Below are 16908 nucleotides of genomic sequence, written 5' to 3' on the forward strand. Positions count from 1 at the left end.
AGCTTTTTCAGGATCTGAACTTTTGCATGTTTTTAAGGAGTTCAACCTTTGCAGTCAGTTGATTATCAGATTTTCACAAGATTTCCACCAATATCCAATATCCAACAGTTGTACTAGTTTTCAAAATAAATTCGATGAGTGACAACATCCAATTTCGTCTGCTGCAATTGATCGGATAATGATATGCAATATATGTCGAAATTTTTGCGAAACCACTAAACCATATTTTCCTGGCCGCTGAAATCATTGTGCTATTCAACGCTCTGACACACTTTATATTTGCCTTTGTACATTCGTCCAATTAATCCCAATATTTGTTTGGCACATTCGAGCACATTTCCTCTAACACAATCAAAGCTTTAATTTGATTTCATGAGTTTCCGAAGCCTAGATACGACATGCTGTTATTTGTCGTCAAATTTATTTGATTCATAAATAGATTGAAAGCAATTAGTCGAAAACATTAAATTGTTGACTCTCTACAACCATTCAGAAAGTTTCGGTAGGTTCATAATATGATTGAATGTTATATTGTTACTTTTTAACTGTGCTCCTCAAACATGCACGTAAATGGAAAATATTAACATAACTTTCCACGTAATATCGACGTGATGAAAAATTCAATTTTGAGTGGCCGTCTGTTTATTTGTTTATTTGTAAAAAAAATCATCGGACACAAGGTGGTCTTCATGATATAAACACATATGACAGTAAATACATACAATAGTACAATTACAAATTTATCGTCTACGAGAGAGTCGTCGTTGAAAATTATTAGGCGTCATGTTGAAATCGAACTCGAACTAAAAAACTCGATTCAGACAGTGGCATATTGTTGCATGATAATGTCGCTTCTCATCGTACAAGAACCATCTCCAATTTTTTGACTAACAATAAGTTTTTTCGGTACGATTATTATTTCCGTCCTAAGACATAGACTGAAGATGATTTTTTCACTTCAATACTTCTCACACTCGTCTAATAAAACCTTTTTGCATCAATCGTAGACATTCAACGGACGACGACTGTCAAGCTTAATGTAATCTCAATCAACGATCGTACAAAAATCGTCAGAGAATGTGAAAACCATGTGACACAGCTTAACTAATTTCAATTTTCTTATTACCGTTTTGGTCATTTAAAAAAACCTTTGTTTTTTCGACCCCCCCCCCCCCCCCTCCGTTTCCCTTCACCGGAAAGACAAAAACTTTATAAGATATTAGCTGTCCTAGCAAAATTCGTACTGCCACAAAATTAAACTGTGCTGTACATAAATTGTAAATCTCAAACGCCGTTTGTCACGATCTGGAGTTTTGCCAGAAGCAAACATGCCAAGTTTGCTTCCATTTGCTTAATTAGTTCTCGGGTTATGCAGAAATTTGTGTTTCATTTGTACATTTGTGTTTATTTATTAATGACTAGCTGACCCGACAAACTTCGTATTGCCACAAATTAACCTGTGTTGTACATAAATCATGAATCTCGAATGATCTTTGTCACAATCTCGAGTTTTGCAAGCCCCCCAGTGGGCGGCGCTTCCGACGGCGGGTCACCGGCAACACTCGCGACCGTCTCGTCCTGAATGATCTAGTGTTACTATAGATAGTTTTTGTGGTCTTGTAATGACTAATGTTTTATGGAAGAGTCTCGAATTTCTCGAGTTCGATTAGTTTTTGAGTTTCGCAAAAATTTCTGTTTTATTTGTGTGAGAGTCCATATCCCCCTACCACAGGGGTGAGAGGTCTCTAACTATCGTAAAATAAATTCAAGACTCCAAAATCTCCCACATGCCAAATTTGGTTCCATTTGCTTGATTAGTTCTCAAGTTATAAGGAAATTTGAAATTCATTTGTATGGGAGCTCCCCTCTTAAAAGGGGAAGGGGTCGTAATTCACCATAGAAAAAATTTCTGCCATCTAAAACTCCCACATGCCAAATTTGGTTCCATTTGATTGATTAGTTCTCGAGATAAGAGGAAATTTGCATTTCATTTGTAAGGAAGCCCACCCTCTTAAAGGGGAGATGGGCCATAACTCGCTTTCTAAAGAAGAGAGGGGTCTCAATTCACCATAGAAAAAAATCTTGCGTCCAAAACCACTTACATGTCAAATTTGGATCCATTTGCTTGATTAGTTCTCGAGTTATGAGGAAATTTGAATTTAATTTGAATAGGAGCCCCCCCTCCTAAAGTGGGTAGGGGTCCCAATTCATCATAGAAAAAAAATTTGTCTCCAAAAACACCCACGTGCCAAATTTGGTTCCATTTGCTTGATTAGTTCTCGAGTTATGAGGAAATTTGTATTTCGTTTGTATAGGAGCCCCCCCCTCCTAAAGTTGGGAGGGGTCCTAATTCACCATACAAAATATTCTTGCCCTCGAAAACTTTCACATGCCAAATTTGGTTTCATTTGCTTGATTAGCTCTCGAGTTATGAGCAAAATTTGTATTTCATTTGTATAGGAGCCCCCCTCCTAAAGTGAGGAGGGGTCCCAGTTCATCATAAAAAAAATTTTTGTCTCCAAAAACACCCACGTGCCAAATTTTGTTCCATTTGCTTGATTAGTTCTTGAAGTTATGAGGAAATTTGTATTTCGTTTGTATAGGAGCCCTCCCTCTTAAAGTGGGGAGGGGTCCTTATTCACCATAGAAAATATTCATGCCTAAGAAAACTTTCACATGCCAAATTTTGTTCCATTTGCTTGATTAGTTCTTCAGTTATGAGGAAATTTGTATTTCATGTGTATAGGATCCCCCCCCTCCTAAAACGGGCAGGGGTCCCAATTCATCATAGAAAAAAATTTTGTCTCCAAAAACACCCACATGCCAAATTTGGTTCCATTTGCTTAATTACTGCTCGAGTTATGAGGAAAATTGTGTTTCTTTGGTACAGGAGCCCCCCCCCCCCCCTCTTAAAGTGGGGAGGGGTCCTAATTTACTATAGAAAATATTCTTGCCCTCGAAAACCTTCACATGCAAAATTTGGTTCCATTTGCTTGATTAGTTCTTGAGTTATGAGGAAATTTGAATGGAAGCCCCCCCCCTTTTAAAGAGGAGAGGAGTTATAATTCCCCTTATAAAGAGAGGAGGGGTCTCAATTTACCATAGAATAAATTCTTGTCACCGAAAACACCCACATGCCATATTTTGTTCTATTTGCTTGATTAGTTGTCGAGTTATGCAGAAATTTGTGTTTCATTTGTATGGGAGCCCCCCCTCTTAGTGGAGGGAGGGGTTTCTAACCATCACTAAAACCTTTCCTGGCCCCAAAAAACCTCTACATGCATATTTTCATGCCGATTGGTTCAGTAGTTTTCGATTCTATAAGGAACATACGGACAGACAGACAGACAGACAGACAGAAATCCTTCTTTATAGGTATAGATTAATTAATTACAATGTTTAAGATTGTAATAATGAAAACTAAACTGTACTAAAATATTTAGATATTTTGATATTTATTTCACACATTCTTGTAGGATAAGGACTCATTCTTCTGAAATTCTACAATTGGAATTCACTTAACCACATATATCTACAAACCACTTTCGCCACTGACTAATAGGTATTCATTTATTCTAATTTAATTTATATATAATTCCTTTCATAACCAATTCATACACTTGCAATGGAACCTTCTACGGGATTGACAGTTCTTAATATCAGGCGGAAAATGATTCCATAAAATGATTACTTGCATGAAAAAAGACTAGTGGTGACTGACTAGTATTAATTCGTGATAGCATAAAATACGCTAGGATTCAAACAAATCCGTATAACACATTATTTTTACTTAAATCATTAAAAAGTTCTTGGAATCTTCAGCAAAATCGTGTAATTTACGGATGTATTTTTGGTTAAGCACATCAGATGGACGGCCACTCAAAATTGAATTTTCATCAAATCGATATTACGTGAAAAGTTATGTTAATATTTTGTGTTTATTATACGGAATGCGAAACCAATAAGCAAAAACAAGTAAGCAGGGTTTCGCTGTTTTGTCTAGTATTCCTGAGAGTAACAACGTGAGTTTTATTGCACTCTTATTATGATTTTTATTACCAATTTTGGTTACAAAAGCCATCATAAACGCAAAATAAATCCCAAATTGTTTCTCGGATAGCCAGTCATTTTTCCTTGATTATTTAATCAGAATGTCCGTCTCATTTAGCGCAGTTTCGTCAGAAATTAATGTTTTTCAGAAGCGATTCTTCACCGTCTTTCAGTAATTTGATCTCCATGATTTTCACATTATCCAAACTGCAGATTTTTTTTTCGAGATAGCTCTCATTCTTTGCCTCAACACTACAAGCGGAAGATCGTTATCGTTTCACAGTCTGGTCTGGATTATGCAAAACATTTCATTGAATCTTCCAAGACCAAATTAGTAGCTTTAGAACTCTCCATTTCGTCCGTGAATGTCCTTTCATTAATATTACGATCTAGCGTTCCTTTATCAACGGTATAATGTTCTGATCCGTAGGTTGCATTCCCACATTGAACATTTCTGTCTAAAACTTCAAAAACTCATACTTATATTAAAGCTTATTCGCGACAAAATTTGGACAGACTGATGGACGTATGTCTGTTCTTTCTGAAAATATAACATTTGTTGATATTACATAAGCGCTCACTGTAAAATGGCGTCCAAAGAAGACCAGTGCGAAAAGCAATCGTGTGCGATCGCAATCAAAATCCGGATCTCTTCGATAGGAAAATTGCCAAAAGCTTGGATTTCCTTCAAGTACGGTTCACAGTGCTTTATTATGATCGTTCGATACTCGCTTGGCAACAGCTAGAAAGAAGGGAAGTGGAACAAAAAGGGATGATCTGAGGAACCACCACAAGCATGCGAAGGTAAAATAACCAGGATCTTTCTGTACGTACCATTGCCCGTAAAATCAAAATGTCGCCAACATTCGTGCACACTTCTAGGCAACGACAAGGCATGATGTCTTTCAAGGTGTGAAGACGACGAATACGACGTCCAAACACACGCTCGTAAGCTTTATCGCGAATATTGTACGAAGTCTTCATTTCTGTTTCATTGGAAGATGAAACGTATGCCCTAGAAGACTTTAAAAAGCTTCCTGGTAGGTATGTCTTTTTACACTGCCATGAAACGCAATGACGTTGCAGAGCATTTTACGACGAAGAGGAAGACCAAGTTCCCCAAAAAATATTTAGTATGGCAGGCCATATGCAGCTGTGGTCGACCAAGCAAAAGTTTCATCACTACGGGAACGGTTAAGGGGACATGGAACGACCAAAAATCTTGAAAAAATCATTTTTTTTTTGTTTCAGATTTCGATTCTGCAATCTTTTTCGCTTATTTTGATACTAAATTTGTAATGATCCAACCACGGGCAGTGGCCGAAAAACGATCATACATATAAGTATTCCAGTGCGGCGTGGAACAACTTCGGTGGAAATAAACGCGGCTCCTGGAAAACCACGATTTTCAAACTTAGACTTTTATAACTTTTGAGTTTCGTAAACAAAGCACAACTTGAGAAAAACGAAAAAGAAGAAGAAAAGATGCCTGAAAAAAAAAAAAATTATTACAATCAAATTATCAAAAATAAGATTATCAACCCCTAGATTGCATTTTGAAACAGAAGTTATGATATTATTTTTTGAAACGGTGGTTCTACAATTGATGAAGGAGGAGTAGGCGAAAGAAATGAAAATTTTTTGATGAAGGAGGGGAAAGAGCGGAAAGGTGAGGAGGAGGGGGTGTATTGGTAGCTACGCTTAACATTTGAAAAAACTAGCTGATTGCCCGATCTCAGTTGGGGCCCCTGTACATCTGTTTTTGTAACGAAAACTCTCATTACGCAAGTAACAAAGCCCGTTTTTTTTCTCTGTCAGTTCCTGTCACGATGTCCCCCAACCACTTGTAAATCTGTCTTCTTCTCGGTAATCCCTATAAATCGACACAAAGGCTTTTTTACGCTTTTGAATCTCCCCCTTTTAAATGGCCGCTGTTCTCCCCCTTTCAGAAATAAAACAACTTGTATAACTGCTATCGTTCCAAATGCAAGAGAAACGCACACCTTTACCCATTTGAACCTTTCTCTTCTCTTGTCAGAGACCGTCTTCTTATTTTGTCAACCCCAAGCTTTGAATCATGCCAAAAACATGTGTTGACAAACGCCGTTTGATGAAGAACAGTCCAGAAGTTCCGGAGCTATGGTGGAACATGCATTCATACTCACATTCCTCGTCTCCCTACATGTCGATTCCTTCCCAGTCAGCTCCCCCTTCTGTCACGTCGGTTTGCTCAATGAAAATCGCTATAATGGAAACGAAACAAAGGTTTATTTACCATACATATTCCTCCTCGATGGAACCTTCCCCTTTTCTCAAAGCAGAAGTCTCAAATAATTTATTTATTAGATGATGTTTGTACATATCTCTACTAAACTTAGACATAAATACGTTTTATTTTGTTTTAATTCATACTAAAAATTGCTTCTCTATTGATTTCAAGAAACAGCACCTTCCTTTTTGTCAACTTGCCAGTGCTGATTCCGTAATGTCAAGGAACATTTGTGCGAAGTTTAATGAAGGATTGTCCAAGCATTTAGGAGTTAGCCCCCCCCCCCTCCCTCCGCTTTGGTCAACACCCTGAGTTCTGATTCCCTTTTGCCAAGGAACATGTATGCCAAGTTTAATGAAGAACCGACCAGGTATTTCGCAGTTATGGCCTCCGCCCCTTGTTACGACTTCCCCCCTCTTATCAATCCCCCAGTGCTGGTTCCCTTATATCAAGGAATATGTGTGCCAAGTTTGGTGGAGATGGGTTAAGGCGTTCTGGAGTTATGGTGGAACATAGAAACATACTCACGCTCACTTTTATATATATAGAAAGAATGGCATTACAGGAAACTATGCATACTTATAGTAATATAATAATTAACCCTCTAGCGCGCAAGTTTTTTTTCTGATCTCACATGTTTTTTTTTAATTTGGCACAAAATAAACGTTTAAAATTAACTTAAAAAATCAAGACATAGTAGTTAGATTAAAAAAACACCTAATTGCATTTTTACCAAATATTTTCAAAGAATATACAGTTAAATTCAGTTCGGCAGTGATTTTGATTTTAAACGATAAATGTGATGGCATGACACAAGTACCTTTCAGCATTAGGTGAGTTAAATCTGAGTTTTATCTTTAGTCAGGTTTATTTTAAGACAGAGGGTGAAACAACCATTATTTTAAACTTATTAATTTTGTTGTCTAACTCGTGGTTATAAGAAAAAATGTTGCTTATTTTTTGTGTTAATGTATAACTAATGCATACTTACATTTGGGTTTGATTTTGACTGCTTGCTGTGTACATATCAGAATCAACATATTGCACATAGGCCTGGTGATTTTGAACATTTTCCGGCGAAGATACTGAAAATGAAATGAGAGAAAAAAGCTTAAGTTTAGTGACACATTCAACCTTCACCAGTTGCATTACCTTTCTAAAAAAGGAAGTTATAATATTAGTTAGTAAATAATATACAATAATTAGTATTCTTACAACTACAGGAAAATAATATCGGGAAAAACTGATAAAATTGAATCTAATGTCTAAGAAGCAACTAACAGAATACAATATGAAAACAATATTTAAGAAGTTTGAAGTCTCCTATTTTACCAGAAAACTTCAATGAAGATTATATTGATTTTCGGATATCGTTTAATTCAAAAATTTCTCACTCTTGAACAAAGCATTTTAGAACAGTCATTCGATAGCAATAAAGGCAAATATAATCTGGGAAAAATTGTTCATAGCATTTTCCACCGACGGTCAAAAATTTAAAAGAAAAAATTTTCAAAATGTTTTTTATATATCTAAAGATCAGAATGTGTTACATAAATTTGATATTTTCTCATTATGGCGTCCTGATCGGGTATCCATGTTACATGTATTTCATAATAGATACAAATTTTCTACCAACTCTCCAACTCTCCAACGTGTCCCGCTCCAGGCCCCCTGGTTATTCCAATACAAGTGTCCACTAAAGCTGACGACTGCTTGTGAGATTGAGCGAACTGTTTACAAAAGATGAATTCCATCCATAGAAGCTTAGGGGGAAAATGTCAAACCATCGATCCTTCTCATAGGCAACAACCCACATAAGTATTAAAATTCTAAGAATGAATAACTACCAGATAAGGGACAGAAAATAACATACAGCACATTTCTAATTCAATTTCCGTCAATTGGGATAAAATTTATGGTTCGAAAAAGCATGCACGCATCCCCATAGTCAGAGTGGGAAAATAAGGCAAACAAAACCACCTCGCTGGACCAGGAGAAACGTACGTAGTGCAGCAGACTCCAGAGCCGGACGGGAGGAATTGGTTGTACATAGGGAAAACTGAGAACATAAAAGCAATACGATGTGCCATGATGTTTTCGACTTCGCCAGAGTCAAATATGATGAATTTTTATTGCTTCCAGGGTTTTATTGTTTCCTCCCAGCGCATATATTTCTGTACAGGGGAGAATGAAAAGATGGAAAAATCAAAATGGTAGACAAAAATATCTTCCCCTTGACGGTGCTTGCTGTTGGTTTGCGGGATGCTGGTTGACAGTGGGAAGGATGCCAAACTCGAGTTGATCAAAGAGGATGTTTGCATCTGTTGGGTAAGCCTTATACGAGGAAAGATTTCATTCTATTGTAGATTTTGTGTACGTTCGTAGGAATAGTACGGCCTTCAAGGTAAGCGAATGCGGAATTTCAGCCGCAGATCGTGAGGATTTTTTATGAGTATACAAAATCTAGTTGAAAAAGGATGCATCTTGTCGCCGCTGTCTACGTTCTGCTTCGATAAGCGCACACAGTGCAGCACTGCAGATTGATTTATGACTTTATAGCACCCCTTCCTACTGAAGGAAGTCAGTTAAAAAAGAAACCATAAAACCGCTTGCCAAGGATAAAAATTAGAGCGCGTTCATCCTGTTCAGGCTGACGAAACAACGGGGAAGCAGTTTTGGTTGAGCCTGCCTCTATTCACAGATCCAGATATCTGAAAGGCGAGATGTTACGCAATTTTGAAACGGTTCAAAAGTGGTACAATAAAAGTGGCTGGAATTTATGACGCCGTGTTTAGAAAACTTGCAGTTTCACGGATTGATTGCAATAGGAATGCCGAGCGTGCCTCTGGGGCATAACACATTTTTTATTGTTTTTGTTTTCCCACTGAGCGAAACACTTCTGAGAAGGCATGATGGCAAAAAAAAGAAAACAATACTGAATTTTAACTTTGTCCAAGACTATGGGGTAGAAAATTTTTGAAACGTAGCGTATATTGCAGGAAACTTTGATTTATTATACGAAATTATTCTAAAAATGGAAGGTTTACTGAACATCGAAAAGCCAAATTATTTTCACTGAAATTTGCTTATAGATAGCACACGAAAATAATAATAAAAAAAGTTCTTATCCTGCAAAGTATATTGTTGTGTCAAGGAATTATCTGCCCTAGATTTTAATATTTGATGACTGTTGTTATTATACATGCATTACTGTTGAAAAGTTTGGATAAAGACGAGCTGTACAGTTTCTAACATAAAATTTAGACTAGACTCTCGGCAGAGAGTCGTCATCTTTTCGGAGACAAGTGCTTCCTCAGCACTTCCGTAAACAATAATAACAGTAATCTTTATTGTTATTAAATTTCGATCCCACTCACAACCGCAATAACAGCCAAACCGTACATCATTCGGCACGCGTGGTAAAACAATAAAGATAAAACTTTTACAACATTCCATATAAAAATCCAATCTACAAGCGAAGTGTTCAGTTCCCTCCTCCAACCCCATCGCTTGTGCGCAGAACATCACGTTCCTTGAAATACGCTTTTTTGTTCGATTCATTTCCTTGCAGCTTCATCTTCTACTCACACATACACATATGCCAGCGCGTTTTCTGCACCGAGAGAGGAATATTAATATAATTCTACTTTTATCGCTATATGGCTCCTGCCGCCCTAAACCGAAATCGAATACACATAAACAAGGGCGGCGTTTGCGAAAAACTTTTCCATTTCCGTCACCGCTCAAGTGATTCGCGATATGTGCTTGTACAGGGAAAAAGCATTTTCTTATGACCCAACCGAGAGGCCATACGCGGGGCTATAACCGTAAACCCCGTCAGTCAATCTCCATAAAAGTTCTTTCCGAGATGAGCAACCCCCGGTCGCCATTCTGCGGCGCGCGGCAGGAACGTAGCTGATCGAATTTCCACCCCTATCGGCGTCTCTTTATGCGTCTCTCGGATGACCTGATCGAGCATAAATCTTTTTATCATCACTCAAGATGTCCACCGTTGGTAACTTTGCAAATGGCTTTCGGCTTCGAGTGCCTCCGGAATATAATGGCGTGGTCCCATGCATAAAGTGTGTTGTAACTTTTTACGAGCATTATTTGTTGTTGAAATTAGTTTTGTTCATAATTGATGTTGGATTAGATGAGTTTTCCCGAATTGTTTATGGCATATGCCGGAGGGCCAGTAACCGAGACGCAGTGGTGCCCGGTTCGTCGCCTGCCGACCAGGAAAACTGTAGTTCACAACTATGGCGGAGAGAAATTTGGAACTTACTAATGGAATCTCGTATTGTCTCGTTAAAATTTCATATATACTTAAGCATTAATTGTGCAAGTTTTCCTAGTTTCCTAGTTTTAGTCTATATGGCAAATTTCATTATTTAGTAGCTCGAGGCCGAACAGTCTCAGTGACCGTATATACTTCATTATCCAGCAAAAAGTTTACTTAATAGGTAAGCAAATGTGTATCTCATTATTACAAAATAGAACACATTAAATAAAAATATGATACGAGCATCAATTTTTGTTCGAATTAACGGAGCTTCTACATTTGAACGAGATTTTGTTTCAATCGTTTTTGACGAAATTTTAAATTTAACTCAGTGAAGGGTTTCTTCAAAGTGAAGTAATTTTTCAGACGGTGCGATACACTCCAGTATGAAAATAGTTTTTCATACAAATTAAGCCGTTTAAAACAGAGCATAACAACTTTTAACAATTTAGCGTCCATGATCAGTAACAACTGCATAAATAAATAATTTTTATGTCAGACGAATTCCGCAAAAAAAAAAACAAAAATATAAAAAATTAAGGACTGTCGACCACTCCAAAATTGTCTCTTTAACCCTTTATAAGGCAGTGGCAACTATATTGCCACCAACAAAAAATAGATTTATTTTGCTTCTATAATTATATTGATGTCATTATAGACGCAAAACAAATATTTTTCGTTAGTGGCAAAATAATTGCCACGGCCTTATAAAGGGTTAAGAGTTGAATCTTTTTGAACATTAATGCAAACAAGATTATAGAACTGTGAACGTTCAAAAGTGCTGTCTGATATCGGTAATTCGCAAAAAAAACCTTATCGCTCACGGCAAGACCATCAAACGCAGTCGTTTGACAGGTGAAAATAAAGGGATTCGGTGTACGTTGCATGGGTACACATTGGATTACGAATTATAGTAATGAAATATATTTTGATGTGGCACATGGAAGGAAGCTACAAGTTTGATATGGATTTTATGGTAACAGCCCTATCGGATTACCAGCACTCTCTCAAAATCCACTGAAACTCGGGGGAATGCAGATTTTGTTAAAATAAGTTACTAACAGCTAGAGTGGTCCGATTTGGATTTTTTTCAGCAGTTATTTTTAAACCATTTAAATTGTAACGTAGTCGTTTTTTGATATCTCATTTTTTGAACTTTTTATGAGTTCTCTTCAATAGGAGTTGAAAATCATCCTTAAAATCCGTTCTCGGATACTCAATTGGTTTCCGTTACGTACCGTCAGTTTTCTAGAGCATCCACGCGCCCAGTTGCCATCATCAGCATAATAATCTTTATTATAGCATCCAACAAATACAAAATACATCTTCATATATACGTTAACCCATAACCAGACCCCAACAACTTTAATTCTAGCATCCGAATTTTTTTTTCGAAGGTTCATTATTTTGTGACCTTTCAGAGTAGGGTCTCCCATTAAGCCATTAGAATTGAATGACAATCTGACAAAATCTCAAAATTTATTGTCCGCTACACGTTGGAAACATGCCGATGTAAAAGTTGGTCTGCCACTACCCAACACCTATCGTCCAGCTGCAGCTGATCGTCTAACGATGTGCAATATCTATACGTTAAAAATTTTCTGAGAACCAAATCTTGCAATTCTGTGTGCTGGTTTTTAAGTTAGCCAACAATTTTTTTGACAAACAAGTATATTTTCTACATCACAATCGAAGGTTCGCTTTGAATTCCTCAATAATTTTAGCCAATAAAGCTAATTCCATATTCTGATATGTAATCGATGTCAATAGTTATTAGATTTTTATTTTTTTTTGATCCATAATTTGATTGATAAAAATTATCCAAAAGAAAACTTATTCTCAAAAGAAAAAACTATTTATTTACTGATCCAGACAAATTCATTATTCCACAAAATGAGTTTAATGTTGTATTGTTAAGGGGGCATAGTACTTTTTCAATTCCAAAAAATCGAGTTTTTTTTATTAATTAATTCGAAAGATTAACATTTAAGCATATGTAGTTGAAGCCGTTTGGATGAATTACAAAAATTGAGAAAGTTATAGCTATTTGTACCGCGCATGTCTGGAGCGATTACACAGCGAATAAAAACTTCAACGTCGTTTTTCTCGAAACCAGGTTTTCAAAGTCAGTACCATAAATATTTCAAGAACGGCTCATTTCAATTCTGTTGATTCTGTTTTTGTTTCAAAGCTAATAAAATTATCTAGTGTTTCCCATCCTTTTTTTGATATTGTAATTTTTTTTTATAGAAATGTTTAAAGTCAATTTTTTCGACTAAAAACCTGACTTTTATGTTTGAATGTCCGCCATTTTGTTATGCGTTCGAATTTCAAAAAAGGATGGGTCAAACACGAGATAATTTAGTTAGCTTTCATGTCGTTTTGGAATTTTTCATTTCGGATAAGCCCCCGAGCGGCAATCCATGGTACCGCAATTCAAGTTTTTTTCGAATGATCATGCATGTTCAAGGAGCCGCAGGGGAGAGGGGAAGAGGTTCACATATGAAAACAAAATTGTAAATATTAGTATAAAATGAAATGTTTAGAATGCAAAAAACCCGAATCGATTCGCTTTTCGCGTTATCGAGAAAAGAATATTTTAAAAAAAGGCAAAAAATATGGTGTAAAAAGTACAATGCCCCCTTAATTTTCAGGATGTCGATTATCCCGCGAAAATAAAATGTCCAGACTTTTTCTGTTTGTAAAATTAACGCACATCGAAATTCTAGAATTGAGCTAGATGAAAATTGCAAGATGCCGTTTTGAAAAAAAAAACATAAAAATAGTCTTTGCAGTTAAAATGGATTCTCCTATCGGGGGTGATGGGATGAGCCATTTTGTTTGTTTGATCACATGTTAATGAATGACCACAAATCCACTTCAAACATTTAACTGGACAAAACAGTAGTAAACATAAAAGTTGGTGTTTAGTTTGCACGGTGAGCAGTAATAACTGATTCCTGTTTTTGAAAATTTTTCTTCCGGGTGATATTTGAAAGAAGCTAAAGCCACTCGGAATAAACGAAAGATTCATCTTTCGTACCATCAAGCGATACAACGCAACCGGTTCTTGGAAAATACTTCCCTAAGCTGGCCGTAAACACAGTGTAACAACACCGAAAGCCATCAAACGAGAGCGAATTTGACAGAAAGCAGATCAGTCTGGGCAGTCTCAACCATGACGAATATTTTGAAAGATGATCTTCGGACGTAAAAATGTTCCTGCTACAGGATAACCACAACCAACAAACTGATCGGATACAAGCAGCACATCTTTTTGATATGCGTCTGGACAAACTGGCTGTTCAAAGGTTCCAAATTGTTTTCAGGGTTACTCCAAAAAATTTTGTAGGTTCCATTGCTATTCATTGAACCTGAGGTTAAAATCAACACTAAATATTATATCGATAATATTTTGAAAAACCATTTGCTTCCCATCGTCAAAAAACACTACAAGAGTGCACTATGTTGCGTCTAACAAGATTCCGCACCGTCTCACTAGGCGAAAGCTACACATTTACTTTACTGACGGTTATTACTACTCAGCCTGTAGAACCAATTAACACAGTGTTAACAAACTATTGAATTATGTTCCGAAGACGTTACTAAAACGATTGTATAACAAAGGTTCATTTCATTAATACGTGGATTGAATCGGGTTATTATTGTGACATTGTAAAAATCATGTAAACTTGTAAAACTAAACACTGGGGTAGACGCTCCATTAGTCGCACAGCTAAGCACAATGTAATTTCTTTTTTCTTGCTTATCTTCAATTAAAGTTTATGGGATATTGATTTTTTTTAGATGCATTTTCCACTGCGACCAGTTATTTGATCTATTGTGGCAGGTCCCTGTTTATTGTAATCCACATCAGGGTGTCGTATCACTATTAGTATGAGTGATTTCCACTTGCTGATCGACGCCATTGTCCCAATAAGGTATAATACAACGAATAAAGTTTATTGCCTTATTGGGAGAATTAATCCATACATCTGCGAGTTGTATTAAAGCCATGCCAACGAAAGTTTTTTTTATGAAGAAGTGCCACGCAATTGCATAGTAGATGTTCCACATTTTCACTTTCTAGGTTACAGAAGAGACACGCTCCTAGCTTCGGCTGGACATATACTAAAATTGGAACGATGCAGGGTAGATTAGCATGGCCCTGCGCAAGGGATATTGATTAACCCTGTGGAGCCCAAAGCAAAACAAAGCCTGAGTGCTAATTCCGTAATCGAAATTTGACCTTCTGTTTTTATACGACAGACTTCGCAACCAGCTGTTAGAATATAGGACAATGCGGGCTCAGTGCTACGATCCTATTGACTCTAACAGCCTCTCCCAGCCGAGATTCGAACATACGACGACTGGCTTATTAGACCAGCGTCTTACCTCGAGGCCAATTGCGATGTATACCCTCTGGAGCCCACGGCCACGATAAATTTTAGGGCAATGTATTCTATAGATTTTGAGATTTGCGGACAAACCACAACCTGGGTTACAAAGAAGAAAAAGAAAACATGTTCAAAAAATGCAATGTTTTTCTTTTTTCTCAGGTCGTGTTTTGTTTAAAAAGCTCAAAAATCATAAAAATGTTCTTTAAACATTTACCAAGAAAATAATAAAAAGTTTGTTTCGACACGTTTAATAGTTCCTGAGAAAAATGTACATAAAGTTACTCTTGAAAAAAATTTTTTTTTTTGGATCAGATGCCCAAGACCGCCGTTAGCGGTCTCTCTTCGTTTAAGCAAATAAATTATATTTTTCAAAATTGGGGTTTTTATCAGCTAGTTCGGATAACGGATCACAAAAGAAAGCTATCAAATTTTTTTCAGGCCGAAAAAAAAATTTGGGCACCAGAGGGTTAATCAAACACAAGCTATTAGTCACTAGGCAAGACAATTGCATTCGGTGTAGGAGGAGCTTTATTACGAAAACAATGAATTTTCCGATTCAATTAAACGAACTATAATTGTTTTTGGTGTTCTTCTAATTGTGTTATTCGTAATTTTGACTCGATAATCCGGCAGCCAAACTGACGTCAGTGTGAGTTTGAAATGTGGTTTTGTTTACATCCATACGTAAACTCCGGAAATTTTTGAAAATATTTGTCGTAAGCACGCAATAACTTTGTTTTATACTCAGTAATGCTCAATGTCGTCAACAAAATACTTTGAAATTCTTAGTTAGGGTCAAAATAAGCGCAAGCACATCAGACTATTGAGAATGTCAATGAAAATATTATGGTTATGGCAAAACTGAACGTGGTTAGATGCAGCACAATTTACTATTTCCATTTAGTTAGAAAGACTACCATCCTGACTCTAACCGAGATGCCGAATCAAGGTAGCGTTCAAATGAAAGAAGTTAAGTAGAATACTTTTTTATTCGGAATGTTCCGGATTGGCGAGATCCGAACTATTGAGTCGTCGGATTAGCGAGGGGAAACTGTATAGAAATGAGCGTTTTCCAGCTGCGTCTTCCAAGAACTTGTTTTATATAATGAACGTAAAATATACATCTATACCTATAAAGAAGGATTTCTGTCTGTCTGTCTGTCTGTCATACGGACATGTTCCTTATAGAATCGAAAACTACTGAACCAATCGGCATGAAAATATGCATGTAGAGGTTTTTTGGGGCCAGGAAAGGTTTTAGTGATGGTTAGAAAACCCTCCCCCCACTAAGAGGGGGGGCTCCCATACAAATGAAACACAAATTTCTGCATAACTCGACAACTAATCAAGCAAAGAGAACAAAATTTGGCAATTGGGTGTTTTCGGTGACAAGAATTTATTCTATGGTAAATTAAGACCCCTCCCCTCTTTATAAGGGGAATTATAACTTCTCTCTTCCTTAAAAGGCGGGGGCTTCCATACAAATTTCCTCATAACTCGAGAACTAATCAAGCAAATGGAACCAAATTTGGCATGTGAAGGTTTTCGAGGGCAAGAATATTTTCGATAGTAAATTAGGACCCCTCCCCACTTTAAGAGGGGGGGGCTCCTGTACCAAAGAAACACAATTTTCCTCATAACTCGAGAAGTAATTAAGCAAATGGAACCAAATTTGGCATGTGGGTGTTTTTGGAGACAAAAATTTTTTCTACGATGAATTGGGACCCCTTCCCGGTTTTGAGAGGGGGGGATCCTATACACATGAAATACAAATTTCTTCATAACTGAAGAACTAATCAAGCAAATGGAACAAAATTTGGCATGTGAAAGTTTTCGAGGGCAAGAATATTTTCTATGGTAAATAAGGACCCCTCCCCACTTTAAGAGGGGGGGGCTCCTATACAAAC

The 16908-nt window shown here is 36.9% G+C and overlaps 1 protein-coding gene across 1 annotated transcript in view; it reads right to left on the reverse strand.

Annotated features, from left to right (window-relative positions):
- The window catches only part of LOC128745606 (DNA-binding protein RFX2), a 63163-nt gene that overhangs the window by 9265 nt on the left and 36990 nt on the right, over positions 1 to 16908 (reverse strand). Inside the window, exon 4 of the mRNA XM_053842685.1 lies at positions 7311 to 7404. Coding sequence (XP_053698660.1) covers positions 7311 to 7404 — 94 coding nt within the window. The remainder of the gene's footprint in view (positions 1 to 7310; positions 7405 to 16908) is intronic.

This window comes from Sabethes cyaneus, chromosome 1, assembly GCF_943734655.1.
Source record: "Sabethes cyaneus chromosome 1, idSabCyanKW18_F2, whole genome shotgun sequence".
In the NCBI taxonomy this organism is placed as follows: domain Eukaryota; kingdom Metazoa; phylum Arthropoda; class Insecta; order Diptera; family Culicidae; genus Sabethes; species Sabethes cyaneus.